We start from the raw sequence: 14876 nt of genomic DNA, 5'->3' as shown, positions 1-14876 counted from the left end.
TGCAATTAAACAATTATCTATTCAAGTCTAGAGGAAATTCATTGAGGAAACACGAGCGACGTTATCTCGGATCTACTCACGATTTAAAAATCCAGATTTCATACGTAATATTCCACCAAATATTCCATTGTTGTTACATAAACACAGGCTAACATATAAACAGTTGTGTCCTATGGGATATCTGCTCTCACCATCAGCCATTAAATATTACACAGTTAATACTATACTTGAAGAACATCTTGGAGTTTAAACAATAATTGACAAATACTCTGTTTCTTCTAACGGCCCCAACGTAAAGAAAGCATATAAAGGCTCAACCTAAAAGTCATAAATAGATGTTGAATAAAACAGCTTATAATCTTTTTTTTGAACACACAATTTTGGTATATCTGAGTAACTTGTGGGTCTTTGTGTCCCGTTTCAAAAATATAAATACAATAGCTACCACACTGTAGGGCCTACCCGTACATAGACTGATTCATAAAACTCGGTATGGCAAATATACATATTACAGTGTCTATAAAAGATTCCGTATGACAGTGTACTTAAATCAACTTAAATAGAAACACTAACGTAGAAGGAACTAAGTTATCGACACCACATCCAAGTGGATATTCAGATAGCTACTTATCTACAAAGAGTCTGTATCAAGCTACTCAGACTGGGAGGAGAAACAAAAAGAAAAAGGTTGAAATTACCCTGAGTGTGTGAGCCCTCCAGGAAATGTTACCATCAATCTATTCTCCTCAAACACCGACCACCTCTCATTAAGACATTTAAAAACTGAGGAGACCCGGCTATTATTGTTTGTATTATTGTTCTGTTGCATTGCATGTTCATCTTCCAGACTGTTCCGTTATCCAGTGTGTGCGACATTTTTAAGAGTTTTCACAGACGGGCCCCTTCCACTCCATCAGGTGGCGCTGCCGATGCGTCATCCACGTTTCCTGGCTGGCGAAGACCCGGCCACAGAACCAGCAGCGAAACTTCATCACGGGGTCCCTGTTGGGCGAAGGCGCGCCGACGACTTCGTACTTTTTCCTGCTCAACCGTCTGAGTTTTAACTTCAGCGTGAACCTCTCCTGTACGGAGGACCTGAATTGCGACTGACCGGGAGCCTTGGCTTGGACGCCCGTCGGCTCGTCCGTCTCGGGAGTCTCGCCGTTTGAGACCGCGAGAGCGTTCAGAGTTCTGTGGGACAACATAACCTTCCGCACCTCCCCTCTGTTCCTGTTCACAACTTGCATGATTCTGGCAACCTCCGGTATCTCAGCATCTGGATGATTTAGCACCACGACCGGCTGGTCCCCCGCCGGACGCTTTATCAGCTGATTTGGACTTATGGCTATCAGCTTAAGGGTCCGCTCTGCATGTCTTGGGACCGGCTGCCATTGATGTGCAGAGACTGGAGAGGGCTCCTCTTGCATAGGCTGAGCGGGGAGAGCGTCGGTGTCGCTGGGATCTGAGCAGAGGTCTGCAGACGCTTCACTCTCTTCCACCCCCTCAACACTCGGGGCGCTCAGGTGGGAAACTCCAGGATGTGTTTCACCTGTACGATAAATTGGTGGAAATGTGGTTTGAGACGTTAAAAGGGCAAAAAGTGGTGAAGTGAACATTCAAATGATAACACACGTCAACCAACAAAATTACAGTACATCAAACAACAGTACGACAACATAAAAACTGTAATTTTGTGCCTTACCATGCGGCGTAATCACAGGTTGGGAAACAGAGGAAGACTTGGCATCACTCCTATGAGGAGGCGTGTCATCGGCTACTGCATTGTTTTCACTGTCCGACACATGGCAGGCTGAGGTAAGGAGCTGCTGATCTTCCCGGCACATCGCTGCCCAGGTCGCTGACGCAGCCGTCGAATTTGACTGGCTCGGCTTTCCAACTGAAGGGCCGCTGTCAAGTTCTGCTTCAGTGACAAGCAGCGACTCTTCTGCGCCACGGGTCGATGGCGAGCCTTCAAGCAATAAAGGTTTGTTTGCCTCCGTGTCTTCAGGGCCCGTGGGAGTCACAACACTAGCGCAGGCGAGATCTTCCTCTGGTTTTGATTGCGAAGTGGACGTGATGGCTTTAGAAGGATTCTGCTCGTCTTCCCCGGCAGCTTTGGTCCTTTGTCCCTGCTGCGTCTCGGCTGGTAGCACACTTTGGAGTAACGGCGTTGTCTCCTTCAAAGTTGTTTGTGGGCTTGGAAGTCCCTGATGGTCACCCAGCAACGAGTTTTGTGACACCCGTCGCTTGGCCTTTGCTGACTTTTTCTTCAACACCCGATTAAAGACTAAAGCCGATGCCCTTTTACTCATGATTTTAGACCTCTTCCTTCGTTTCCATCTTAAGATTCTGTTCTTGTGTTTACGTCGAGCTTCAGAAATGGATCTTGGCTTGTCGGTTTCATTTGTGAGCTTCACCTCATTGGAAGCATTAATTCCATCTTCGTGGGAGTTTATGATTTTGGGCTCTTCGTCTTCTTTACTTTCTTCTTTAATTTCCACATCAGCCTTTAATTCCTCATTCTCTCTGTTTTCATGTATTTGAGTGTGCTCCACTGTCTGATCTTGTTGGGACACAGAGATGCTATCATGTGGTTTCATCTGACTCTGTGGTGTAGGATGATTGAAATCTGACTCACTTTCTTTTTGCTCAAATACACAATGAATATCAGTGGCAGCGCTTTCAGCAGAAAGGGATTCTTTCTCTGCGGAGGCCATCGTTTTTATCCTTTTGGCATAGGTGGGACCGTTCGGGGCTACGGTTATCTTGTTCTTGACAGTAAGGACAGTGAGATCCTTAGTGCTCTCGGAAAATCCAGAGTTGCACATCATGCCGTTCTCTGACTTTGGATGCAGGTTTATGTCCTGAGGGACATTTGAGAGGACAGTTTTTAGAGCTTTGGTCCATTTCTGGTTGTCCGTCTCCCCGGCCACAGACCTCATCAAAAACTGTTGAGTCTCCTCTAGTGTCGTTTGTGGATCTGACAGGTGGCAGTATTTATCCAGGAATTCTCTTCCTGGGAGAGAAAGACAGTCTTGTGACAGCCAGCACATTTCCTTAACTGCACTTCTCGTCAGTCTCTGCCTCCCGTTCGGGATCGGGTCATTTGGCTTCATTGCTACAGGATGAACCTCCTTCATCCTCTGGTTACCGTTCTGGCCAGCATGAACAGCTTTAATGTGCTTTGTGATTAAACATTTTTGAGATGCCTTATAACTACAGTACTGACACTGGAAGGAGTGAGTGGTTGTTTTAAACCCACACTGATCCTTTGTGTGACGTGATAGAACAGTCTCATTACCATCTTCCAGGCGTAGGTTATGTACATAAATGTGGTCAAAAAATACATTTACGTCACCTGTGGTGAATTTCTGGCATGTTTCACATGAATATTTGCCATTCTGGCAGTGATGCATGGTCAGATGATTGCTGAATTCAGACCATGTGCGTTGAACATTGTCTTTACAAATGCTGCAACTAGAAAAAGTGTCCTTGTGGCTTAACAGATGAATCTGAAGATGAGAGAACTCCTGTGTACTAAAAGTACAAAGCGGGCAAGGAAAGACTGCGGGGCTTCCTTTGTGATTTTCCTCATAATGTGTTACTAAGTCTTTAGGAACAAATTCCAAACTGTCCGTGCATTGCGTGCATCTCAACCTGAGTGTACTTCCACAGTCATTTGTCCTGTGGGGACTGTGTGTTTCATGGGGGAGCTTTGATGAAGGCCACGCTGTGTTTTGCTCCAATTCCTCTGCTATCTTCTTTGGTCCACGCTTATCTTCACTTTGCATAGCTGGTGGCTGAACGGCGGTCTTCCTGAGGCGGAGTCGTTTGTGGCGATCTCTATTTTTCTTGTTGACATGCCGTTTATTGTCTCCTGTGGAGGTAGCTGTGCAAATATCCATCTCGTCCATGTCTTTTCAATGATCTAGAAGTGTGTAACGGGGGAAAAAAGGATCAGCAAACAAGACAGTAAATCAAATGTGTGGTATTGAACAGGGCGGGCGATTCAGAAATGTTATTATATGCTTTTTAAAAAGACCCAGCAGGCTACCTTTGATCATTTCAAAGCAAAGCCATGAACAGTAGCTACATTCATAACAGTTCCACTTTGTATATGATTTGTTTTCATATCCACCTGTTGCTGGCTGTGGTTCAAACAACCTCAGTGTGGGTTTGAATCCCTCAGACACAGAATCGTGTATAAAACAAGCCAATACTTCTGCTTATCAGCTAACACACACACAGCGACACATTTCTACCCATACTCGCCTGCTCACGTAGTAGAAAGCCGAGCGGTTTAAAGCGCGGCATGGGGTAAATACGCTTAAAAACATGCAAAACAAACAAATGCACCCGTAAAATGACGAATAACGTGCAGATAACATATCCAGGAGCAGATAAACCGTGGAATCGTGTGCGGCCATTGTGCAGTTTGACTTGACCACAACAAAGTGATGAGTCTGCCTCCGTAACGAGCGACGAACGCCTTGGGAATTGCCAAGTTCAGACAAAACTAATCCGGAGACGGAATTCCACACATTTTTTATCCGCGGGGGAAACATTTAGCGCTTTTAAAGTGATCAGAGAGTAAAGCCGATACGCGAAAATAGCGTTTGAATTAACGTGACGCAGGGTTACGAACGACGAACTTCCAAAATAAAAAGCGTGTCAGCAAAGTTATCCCACAACTCCCTTTTAACCTTGCATCGAGTTATTACTGCAGATATAAGCGCCGGGTTGTAAAAATAAAAACAAACAAGCGGTTATTTCAACACTTCGGACGGTTTTTACCTTTTCTTTTGTGGGGAGCTTGACAGCTCAGCGAGTGGCGGCCATGATGGTTTCATCCGGGGATTACAGGCTGTGTGAGCTCCTTTAGCCTCCTTAGCCTGGAGCCTGTCCGGGCCTACACACAGACGCTACCGTGAATGTGACGGTAGCTTCATCACACACGGTACAAGAACGTGAAAACACTGTTGAACCTTTTAATAATTTATTTTAATTTTACCCTATTGTGAAGATAATGCCCCCGTCGAACTAAAAACACTGAAGTAATACCAACTGTAAATTTAATAAACAACATAAAAATAACAGGCATACCAACCTGTAACTTTTGGTTGTAAAAATGTCAGGTTGTAATTTTAATTAAAGGGTTGTTAGATCACCCTAAACAACTGGACTGACATAAATGTCATTCACAATCAGGTAGCACAGATATAATAATGGCTGTATTGTTATTAGGGCTCCAGGGTGTGTATAGTAGGATAAAACACAGGCACAATTACTTGCATAAGGCTTCATTCGTGGCACTGAATGTCTCTATTCCCTTTTGACTGTGTCAGTGTACTAACTTGCACACTCTAAAAGTAAGGTAGCATGGTCACGCCTAAATGGAATGCAGCATGTATTAATATCTGCAATTATGAGGTAGAAATGTTATGCAATGAGGTAAACAATGAAGTGTATGTCCTGAATCTTGGCAGGTTTTCTGAGTTCATCATGACAAGAACTATGTATCCCTTCCTGACTGTACCTTTTAAGGTATTTGTTTATAGCGAGGTGTTTTATATCTGGAGACTTGAATTTTATCAGTTTCAGATTACTAGTTGTATTCGAGATATGAAAACAATAGTAAAGTGGCCTTTGTGGCTGTAGAGGCAAATGTGTAATGTCAGGGACACAGACTTCTATGACATCACCACAAGGTTTACTTTATATTGGCACTAAAGACCACAGGACGGCATACATCAATTACCTCACACCAGTGACCTTTGGTTGAAAAAACACGTATTTACAAGTGTTACAGTGCATTGTGGGTGAAAGCTGTCAATTCTGTAATGACCTTTTGCTGATTGTGTATCACATCCGAATGGGCCTATATTGGGCAAGTGGCCATTGTGCCATTGTGCTGCTAACAACCTGACTCAGACTCATTCCTCATCTGTAGCACACATCAATGGTGAATCTATGAAAACATTTGAGTCATTCAACAGCATTCTCAAAGTCCGACAGAAGCATTCCAGCTTTTCTGTCTGTCTGCTCTGAGAAAAGAGCAGTTGTGCAGTGTGTTTTTCTTTCAATGGCTGTCAACCTCTCTGGATCAAATAGCTGCATGACACCAGGGAAGAGAAAAGCGCAGCAAGAACAGCCCCCAGGCCTGATGCTTACCACACACCCAGGCATCCATTTGTTGCCAGTGGGAGACAGTTCCAGTCTTTTACGAACAAGACTACTCACCACTTCAACAGCTTCTTCCCCTGAGCGGTTAGCCTTACCAATCCTTTTAAATCTTACCCCCTGCATGCAACCACAATCCCCAGACCGTTCACTATACAATGCAGCAATGTCAGCAAACATCAACATTGCTGCTGTTTAAGCACTTGCCTTTTGTTATGTTTTTATTGAATTGTCATCTTTTCAACAAAGAAAGAAATATAACATAATCTCAGTGTTCCAGACAATACAGATCAGCTTTACTGAAGGAGCTTTGTCACATTATAAACTATGAATAAATGAATAAATATTACCCTTTTTCATTTTGGTTCAGTCTGTTTTGCATCATATTTCATAGATTGAACAAGCAGCAGGTATGCTATTGCATTTATGTATTTATTCTTCTTTCACACCTTTCTCAATTTTGACTACCTTTTCTCATTCATGTTGTCTCCGTTCTCACATATGTTAGAGGGAGGGACTAAATGAATAAATTGCCATGAGCATCAGCTAACCTACATACTTCCAGAAACATGAAGGAGGTCTGCTCGGGGGTCTTGCTTAAAACAATACAAGACATTAATAGTGACAGACATAATGGTTTTTAGGAAAGTAATACAACTGAAAACCAATTTGGAATTGCAACTAAAAAACAATACCTATAGCCACATGAATGTTTAATGTCATGTTTTGTTTTTGTTTTCTTATAATTTCAGTGTCAACCATGTCTTCAATAAAGTGGATTTTCACATATATTTCAGTTCTGTCAAAGAGAACAAATTACACTTTCATTGTAAAAATTACATTGCCTGTTATCAAGCATTTATCTATACTTTGAAATTCAGTGACTGTGTGTATATATAATACGCGTGATAATTAAATCAGTTTGATTGGGTATTGATTACATCATAGTCACAGTGCTTACCTGTAATTGGCTGTCATGTGGGGTCTATCAATTCAGGCAGCGCACATATGTGTTGCATTCACGTGCCCATCGTAAATTCCCAAATTAAGTTTAGACGCACAAAACGAAAGTCTTCCTTTCTACTTTTGATTAAAAACGACCTTCGAACAAAAGTTTATTTGTGCTGTCGTTTTCGTATATTAGAAACAAATCACAATAAAAAGAATCTTCCGCACTAGTGCATAGACATAGACACATAAACCACACAATATCCATATTGCCGACTATCCAAAACATTTGCATAGATTTACAATGATTTAAATAGATGTGCGTACTTTCACTCAGTACATACATTATGTATACGTTCTCGATGTGTCTCGTTTGGTTTTTCGGCAAAGAGTAAACAATATGTCGTATTTTCCACAGGGGCACTTTAAGGCAACACAAGTCTTTGCCCAACTCGTGCTCCGCAGAGAAGCTCTCCGTGACTACAACAATGAACGTCAGCAAGCATGTCCGGCTAGTTTGAGCTGAAGTTTACTTCACTAAAACTGCCCGTAGTATTCGGCACATGTGTGACTGGGTAAGTGTCCACCTGGTAGCATTTTAACACCAGCTTTCCTGTTGTCAAGTTTGTAGAAGTAAAGTGAACGACGGGTAATTTATCACAGGGTCATTCCCGATTCTGTTAACGGACTTTCATTGCTGTCTCATGAAAATCCACATTAGCAACTTGACACAAAGTAGTTTAAAAGGGTAAGTAAACCATAGACGCTGCTTTACCAGCTTTATTTCTGTGTAGTATGTCTTCATTCTGAGGAATCGCTGAAAGTAAAGTTTTTTTTCCTTTCAGAGGTTTCCAAAAGCAGTGTTAAATGGAGCTAGAGGACCAATGGTGGAAAGGACAACTCGCTGCAGAGATATATCAGGCCCTACGATACAAAGTAAGGACAACACTTGGCGATGACTCTAAAATCTGTAAACTAATTGATCAGCCTGTCCTTGTACTTTGAAGTTTCAAATAAAGTGTGTGTGTGTGTGTGTGTGTGTGTGTGTGTGTGTGTGTGTGTGTGTGTGTTTTAACAGGAGCTCAAGCTGCCTTCATTCAAAGGCCAGTCCCCTCAACTCAATTTCAGGCGATACTTTGCAGACCTCATTTCCATCGTCAGTAACCGCTCCAGGCTGTGTCACTCAGCCAGACACCTTGCGGTCTACCTACTTGACCTCTTCATGGATCGATATGATATCACGGTGCAGCAGCTCCATATGGTGTCACTCTCTTGCCTTCTTTTGGCCAGTAAGTATGTGACAGGCCACACACCAAAGCATCCAAAATGCCATATTAATATTCTGTGATGTCCAAATGTCCACTTTCCTCACTGCAGGTAAATTTGAGGAGAGGGAGGACAGGGTGCCCAAGCTGGAGACACTGAACAACCTGGGCTGCATGAGCTCCATGAACCTGGTTTTGACAAAGCAGGGCTTGTTACACATGGAGCTACTCCTGCTGGAAACCTTCCAGTGGAACCTGTGCCTTCCCACGGCGGCTCATTTTATCGAATACTACCTGTCCATTGCCGTGCACGATGGAGACCTCCATGATGGCTGGCCCTTGCCCTGCCTGGAGAAGAGCAAACTTTACATTACCAAGTATACTGATTATTGCTTGGAGGTCTCATTGCAAGGTGAGAAGTGTTTTGTAAGTCTAGTAATATTTAGTTGGTATGTGGACTTGATGAGTGATCAGTGGCTCTAATGGTACTTGAGACAGATCAAAGGAGTGCATAGAAGTTGCTCCACTTAAAATACATGCAGGTATGCAACCATTGTTAATACAGAGCTGAATAGTTGTTGTGCACTTTCTGCTCATTGTGATGGATGGCTAAAATGTTTTTTTTCTTCCCTCAGATCATGTGTTTATGTGTTTTGCCCCCTCACTGGTTGCTGCTGCATGTGTAGCAGCCTCCCGCCTCATCCTACACCTGTCTCCTACATGGCCCATGCGACTGCAACGCCTCACAGGATACACATGGGAGAACCTAGTCCCTTGTGCTGAGAAACTACTCATGTGAGTCTTTTCCTATCTCAGATAACTAATTTGTGTGCATACACTTGAGAGTTAATATGAATTGGGGGAGACACCAAGGGCAACAAATGCAAATTAATTTCTGTTGCTGACATTGATATTTGGTAGCAGATAGCAACAATCCATTGCACAAGGACAACAAGGTCTCACAGCCTGAAGAACAATAGCAGAGACCCTTCACACTACACATTGAACAAGAGGAATGCTTCAACTTATAGCAGTGAATCTCATCACTAATCAACAGTGCAACTCTTTGTCCACTTTTTCCAGTGCACATGACAGCGATGTCAAAGAGGCCAACAAGCACAACTGCCAGCAGGCCGGTCAGCTGGGGCAGACGGCGTACCACAGTTCAGGCCAGACAGCCACTGTGGCGCAGTACCTGCATCAACCCAGCATGCAGTACCCCCAGCAGGCTCAGGCCCCTAACCACAGGCTTGGCCCCTACCTCAGCCACTCTACCGGCCTGCAGGCCCCTAATGCACCCCAGCATGGCAGCACCCAGATTATCAGTGCCACATTAGACCCGAAGGCTAACATTCCCAACAGGGCCTACCAAGTCAGTATGCACTACACCTGTGCTGCTCCATGCTTTGACAGATGATGGTTTTTCAGGATTTATCAATTTTAGTGTGGATGAGAAAGAAAAAAAGAAGAGGGTTGGATGTGATCTGTTTGTCTTGGGCCGAACAGAATATATTCATGCACTATAGAGACGTGTTTTTAATTTAAAGGGACCTGTGCAGCACTTTCAGTTAGAGGGTGTACGCCACACGCAATATGCCTAACTCTGCCTTAATGTTCTACTAAGAGCCTTTATGTTTGTGTGAGTTATTATCGGGTATGGATGTTGTAAGGTGACTAGAGGGCAAATTTTGCACAATGATTCGCTTAAATGTGATGTTACTGTATAATTTAAGTGCTCAAGAGACCCAAAGTCTTATTTAAGTCTGTTTGAGCCAGATTACCTGAATAGTATTATATTTCCTTGCTCCCCATAGCCATTATGTATATTACTGTGATCCAGAAAAGGGCATTTGCGAAATGTAGGGGTTTTTGTCAGGTTATGGTGAACAAGACCTAAAGAGCACATGTCATGTAGGTGTTCCTTAAGCTTTTTTTGTCTTTATTTTTAGAAGAGTTATTTGTAGAGTTATTTTTGATTGCAAAATAACCTAGCTCTCTAGAAGTCACAAATTATTTCCTGAGAAACTTGCTCTTGTATACACAGGGGAGTTCAGTCAGTGCTGTGCACTACCATAAAAATTGTTTTAAAGAAAATATATAGATGTTAATTGGATGTTAATTCAGTTGATTTCTTTGATATTTCAGAATACATTGCCTAAAATTCTATAACTATTATATACTTTGTATTTAGAAATAGAGTCAAGTCATATCTTTTCCCCTATTGCTTCTACGCAAGAAAGGCTTATCCCCACGCTTACCAAAATTAATCTCATGAGTGTATGGGAATTGGAAAACAGAAACCTCTAAGCCGAATTTTGACCAGGGTAGCGAGAATATTCACACCGACGGGGTGTAGTTGTATAAGGGGTGCATGGATACAGCTGAAGCAAATTCTATTCCTGTAACCTCAGTGCTGTAGAGCATGATGCTGTAGACTGTGTGAAGCCTCACAGCAACCAACTAGTTCCATGCTGGTTGTCAAAATTTGCAGAAGCACTGCCTGTAAATTGCTGAGAAATTGAAACTCAGATATTTATTTACTTTGGAATTTTTGAAAGTGGCACATGGATCACTCAAGAGTCTAGGAATCATCATTGTCAACTAAACTACTGCATCGGCCTGTCTGAGGAAAGCTTTAGCTTTTGTTTTTATTGGCTTGGGAACCACATCTTTATCACATCCACCAATAACAGTCATATTGAGTTATGCTGAACATAGCCTTGGGAGTATTTGTCTTATATCTACTTTAATTAAGGACTTGCTACGTGTCCACTGACAATGCAATCCACAGTCTGTAGAGGGCAGTACATGTCACATTTCTGTCATGCTCTTAGTTCCTGGTTCAACAGATGTTTTATTTTTCATGTGTCCTGTGCCATGTGCTATGTCAGTTCACCTCATATATGGGCTGAAAATAAATGTCAAAAAATGTTGTAAATATTGTTGCTGTTGTTATTTTGCAAGTGTACTATCCATTCACTCTTATTCGTCTTGTGGCAAAGTAAGCAGTTTGAAGGCGGTGGAGGTTTGGAACCTGAATCCTCATGTTTACAAGGTTGTTGTACAGACCATGTTTACTCAACTGTCTCATCATAATAGAACTTAATTCTGCCGTGTCTGGGTACAAGCCAGTGCCGGAAGCTGATGAACGGTGACAAGGGTAATAATCCTCAAAACACACATTGGCACACTGCCTCACTGTATTTGTAGTTTGGAGCAAATAAATTGTCTCTAAAATAGGATAAACAAGTGAGCAATTTAACAGCCTGGAGGGAATGACTAGAAATAAGTTTATTCTGGTAATTATTTTATGAAGAAGGCAGTGATCGCCTGAAATCGCACTAGAGCAACACACAACATAAAAATAATAACCAATAACACACACAAATTCACTGTCGTGCAGAGGACTGGGCTTGAATAAAGTGAAGTCACACTGCTCGCTCAGGGCACACACATTAAAAACTAACCATCTCTCTGCCTGTGTGCTAACAAGGTCCCTGCTCCCAACAGAAAAAGTAGCTTGTTCATATATTAGCGCTGACACACCTTCATGGACTTTCAGGTGGCTCGGTTCCAAAAACACAAGACCAGTTCATATCAAGAATCGTGACTTAAGATGATTCCAACTTTATCAACAAGTTAAATAATGTATAAATTGTGTTTTACCGTAGGTCAATGTTCACAGATATCACGGAATTATCTAGTTATAGTTGGCTACACTCATGGCAGAACACTATGATATTGTCTCTGTTTGATTATGAAGGCTGTCAAATTGAAACACAAATATTTGCATAATATAATTTGACAACTGTTTGACTGATGCACCACAGGGCATTTACTCGTCATAATCACCAAAACTTTCTGGGATCATTGATAAACAATGAAACAAACCTCCTAAGCCAGTTAAAAGACAAAGAAAGTAGTTGTCTCAACAGAGTTGAACTCATCAATCGTTGTACCAAACTAGATTAATATTTGCTTAGTGAGTCACCAAAAGGACCAGCTGTCTTTTGGTAACTGTTGAAATAGTTTAACAAAACACTACGATCATAGAGAAACTGCAACCCTATCTTAGTTTGGTGACGCACATTGTCAAGTGTGGTGAGTCTGACAGATGACCAGAAATCCCTTATTCAGAAAGTACACAGGTTTGGATTTGTAGCCTTTAAATGAAATATTTTGTGGAGCTGCCGAGGCACAAGTAACTTAAACGTACAAAGTAGATGCTTCACTTTTGTTGAGTTTACCTACTTGGGATAGGTAAGACCCTATTAAGACCATAGGACCCAACACAATTGGAATGTTTAGTCTCCAACATTGTTGTACCATTTAACTATTATCTAGAGAAACAAAGATATTCAAAAACAGAACTGTTATAACTGTTTTATATTTTTATTGATTTTTGATGAGAGTGTGGGAAGAACCCGGCACCTATGTGGACATATTGTACAAACAGTGAGACGGCTGCTGGAAAGGAGGCCAGCGGACACGCCGCTGCTGGAGCAGAGATGGAGCAGAGGTGCAAAATGTCATTAACTTGTCCTGTTTAATGTGGTAATTGCTCAATGAGCATTTTTGTTGCTGCTTGGAATCTGGATGCACAACTCTACTGGGGCTAGAGGACAGACAGCTGAGAGGAGGAGTGGAGGAGCCATGCAGAGATAACAGAAGGTAGGCAGCCTGTGGGGAACCTGACAGCGATGAGGTGGAGATACTGTTTGCAGGGTTTGACCTGGTGAATAGACTCACCATCAATCTGTCACCAATCCTATTGTTGGGTTCCCTCTGTTCAATCAGACGAGCTTCCTTATCAATTTGTCAACTTAGGTGCTTGGATTCTGGGTGTCATTCTTTGCTGGAGCCGAGTGGAGGATGGTGGGCAGAGTGCTGCATGGACAGAAGCTAGAAGATAAGCTGCTGCTGAGGTGGAGGTATGCAGACAGAGTGAATAGAGGCCAGTAGACAGACTGCTGCAGGAGCAGAGGCTTGCTATCTCCTAATGTCCTCCTCCTCCTCCGCCTCGTCCTTCACCGCCTCATCCTCTGACTCCTCCTTAATTTGGTCATTCTTCCTTGTCCTCCTCTGGCTGCTCCTCTACTGGCTACTTCTCCTCCCAGTTCTTCTCTTCCTTGTCCTCTTTGTAAGATTGGACTATTTTCTTTGTTGGACTGTATATTTCTGCTGACCGTAGAGACACTACCAGACATGACAGTCTTTAAATGATACAAAAACAGATGTGGTGTTGAATCTCCAATCTACTCTCAACAAGAAATGATGAATAAACATTACAGGTTGTGTCTGTTACCCACTGCACCTATTATACGTCATTTTCTATTGTGTTTTTCACAATACAGCATAATGTGAGAGTGAAAACCCCAATCAAGGATTAAACAGGGATCAAATCAGATCATTGTACATGGAGGGAAAATATCATATTTCTGTCTTCTACAAAGACCTGTGCACTCCTTCTGCAGATTCACAAGCCCATGAAACACAAATTTATCATGAAAACCATCACCCTCTGAAAGCTGATGAATAAATCCACTTCATACATCTAGATTATATAATACCTACAGTTTTGTAAAAGATGTGTGAAGATGTGTGAAGAAGTGTTATGATAAGCACTGTGATTCCGTATGTCAGTGCTGAATTTCCAATAAAAGGTGCTAAATATGTTTGCTGTGTACTTGTATCATGCAATACTGAAGTCTTACAGCTTGGCTCATATTTCAGGGAATACACATATGTGAATCATGTGTGTTTCTTCCTTATGTAAAAATAACCTGGTGATCTTTAAACAGACATATCTGGTCAAATGATGTGTATAGGACATCTAACCAATTTAGATTCTTACAAAGCTTCAAAGTGTTAAGACGGTATTTACTGTATGCACACTGTGAGCACACGGAGTACTCCAAACTGCTCAACCCTGTGCTTATTTTAGACATTGCATAACAATATTTCATAACCACAAGAAAAAAGATACAGAAAGCTCATTATGGGATTAAATCATTTTGGATAACTGTTGCAGCTTTACAGAGTGAGGCTTTCATACTACAGTATACAAAATATGGCGGCAGAAAATATGTTTATTATTCTATTCATTCCCTTGCTGTCAATCAGCTGCACAATCTGTGGTCGTTCACTCACAGAGTTATCCTTTCTCTATTTAATAGGCTTTCAGATATTTCAGTGTGGTTCTCCTTATGTTTCTTATTAAATTTAGTTGGATAATTTCCGGGTATGATGTCATTACTTTTCAACAAGGACAAAATAACTTCAGTTTCCATTGTTGATGACGTTATTTTATTACAATGTGTTAGTAACCCACTTAGAATTGTAGAAAGACATGTTTCGTCTTGAATTGCATTAGATTAGATAAAGTAATAGATAGAACAGGAGTTGCTCCATCCATATTATGAAGGTCACCTTGTTCTTGTGACATACCATCATCTGATTTATGGCAGAAATAAATCTGATCTT

At 41.9% G+C, this 14876-nt stretch overlaps 2 protein-coding genes across 2 annotated transcripts; one reads left to right on the top strand and one right to left on the bottom strand.

The window, feature by feature from the left end:
* Positions 1-313: 313 nt before the first annotated feature.
* znf518a (zinc finger protein 518A) lies at positions 314-4884 on the bottom strand. The gene is made up of 3 exons (XM_076169270.1): positions 4795-4884; positions 1703-3928; positions 314-1549 (listed from the first exon to the last, which is right to left on the bottom strand). Exons 2-3 carry the CDS (start codon positions 3912-3914, stop codon positions 879-881), a joined length of 2883 nt encoding a protein of 960 aa, XP_076025385.1. The 5' UTR covers positions 3915-3928; positions 4795-4884; the 3' UTR covers positions 314-878.
* Positions 4885-7596: 2712 nt separating this feature from the next.
* On the top strand, positions 7597-11428 carry ccnj (cyclin J). Its single transcript, XM_076169237.1, has 6 exons — positions 7597-7703; positions 7974-8064; positions 8207-8417; positions 8506-8805; positions 9029-9188; positions 9477-11428. The coding sequence occupies exons 2-6, from the start codon at positions 7996-7998 to the stop codon at positions 9808-9810; spliced, it is 1074 nt and encodes a 357-aa protein (XP_076025352.1). The 5' UTR covers positions 7597-7703; positions 7974-7995; the 3' UTR covers positions 9811-11428.
* Positions 11429-14876: the final 3448 nt, after the last annotated feature.

This window comes from Genypterus blacodes, unplaced genomic scaffold (assembly GCF_046128005.1).
Source record: "Genypterus blacodes isolate CSIRO-AG114 ecotype Tasmania unplaced genomic scaffold, CSIRO-AGI_Gbla_v1 ptg000195l_1, whole genome shotgun sequence".
NCBI lineage: Eukaryota > Metazoa > Chordata > Actinopteri > Ophidiiformes > Ophidiidae > Genypterus > Genypterus blacodes.
This window is presented reverse-complemented; position numbering and strand designations above follow the sequence as displayed.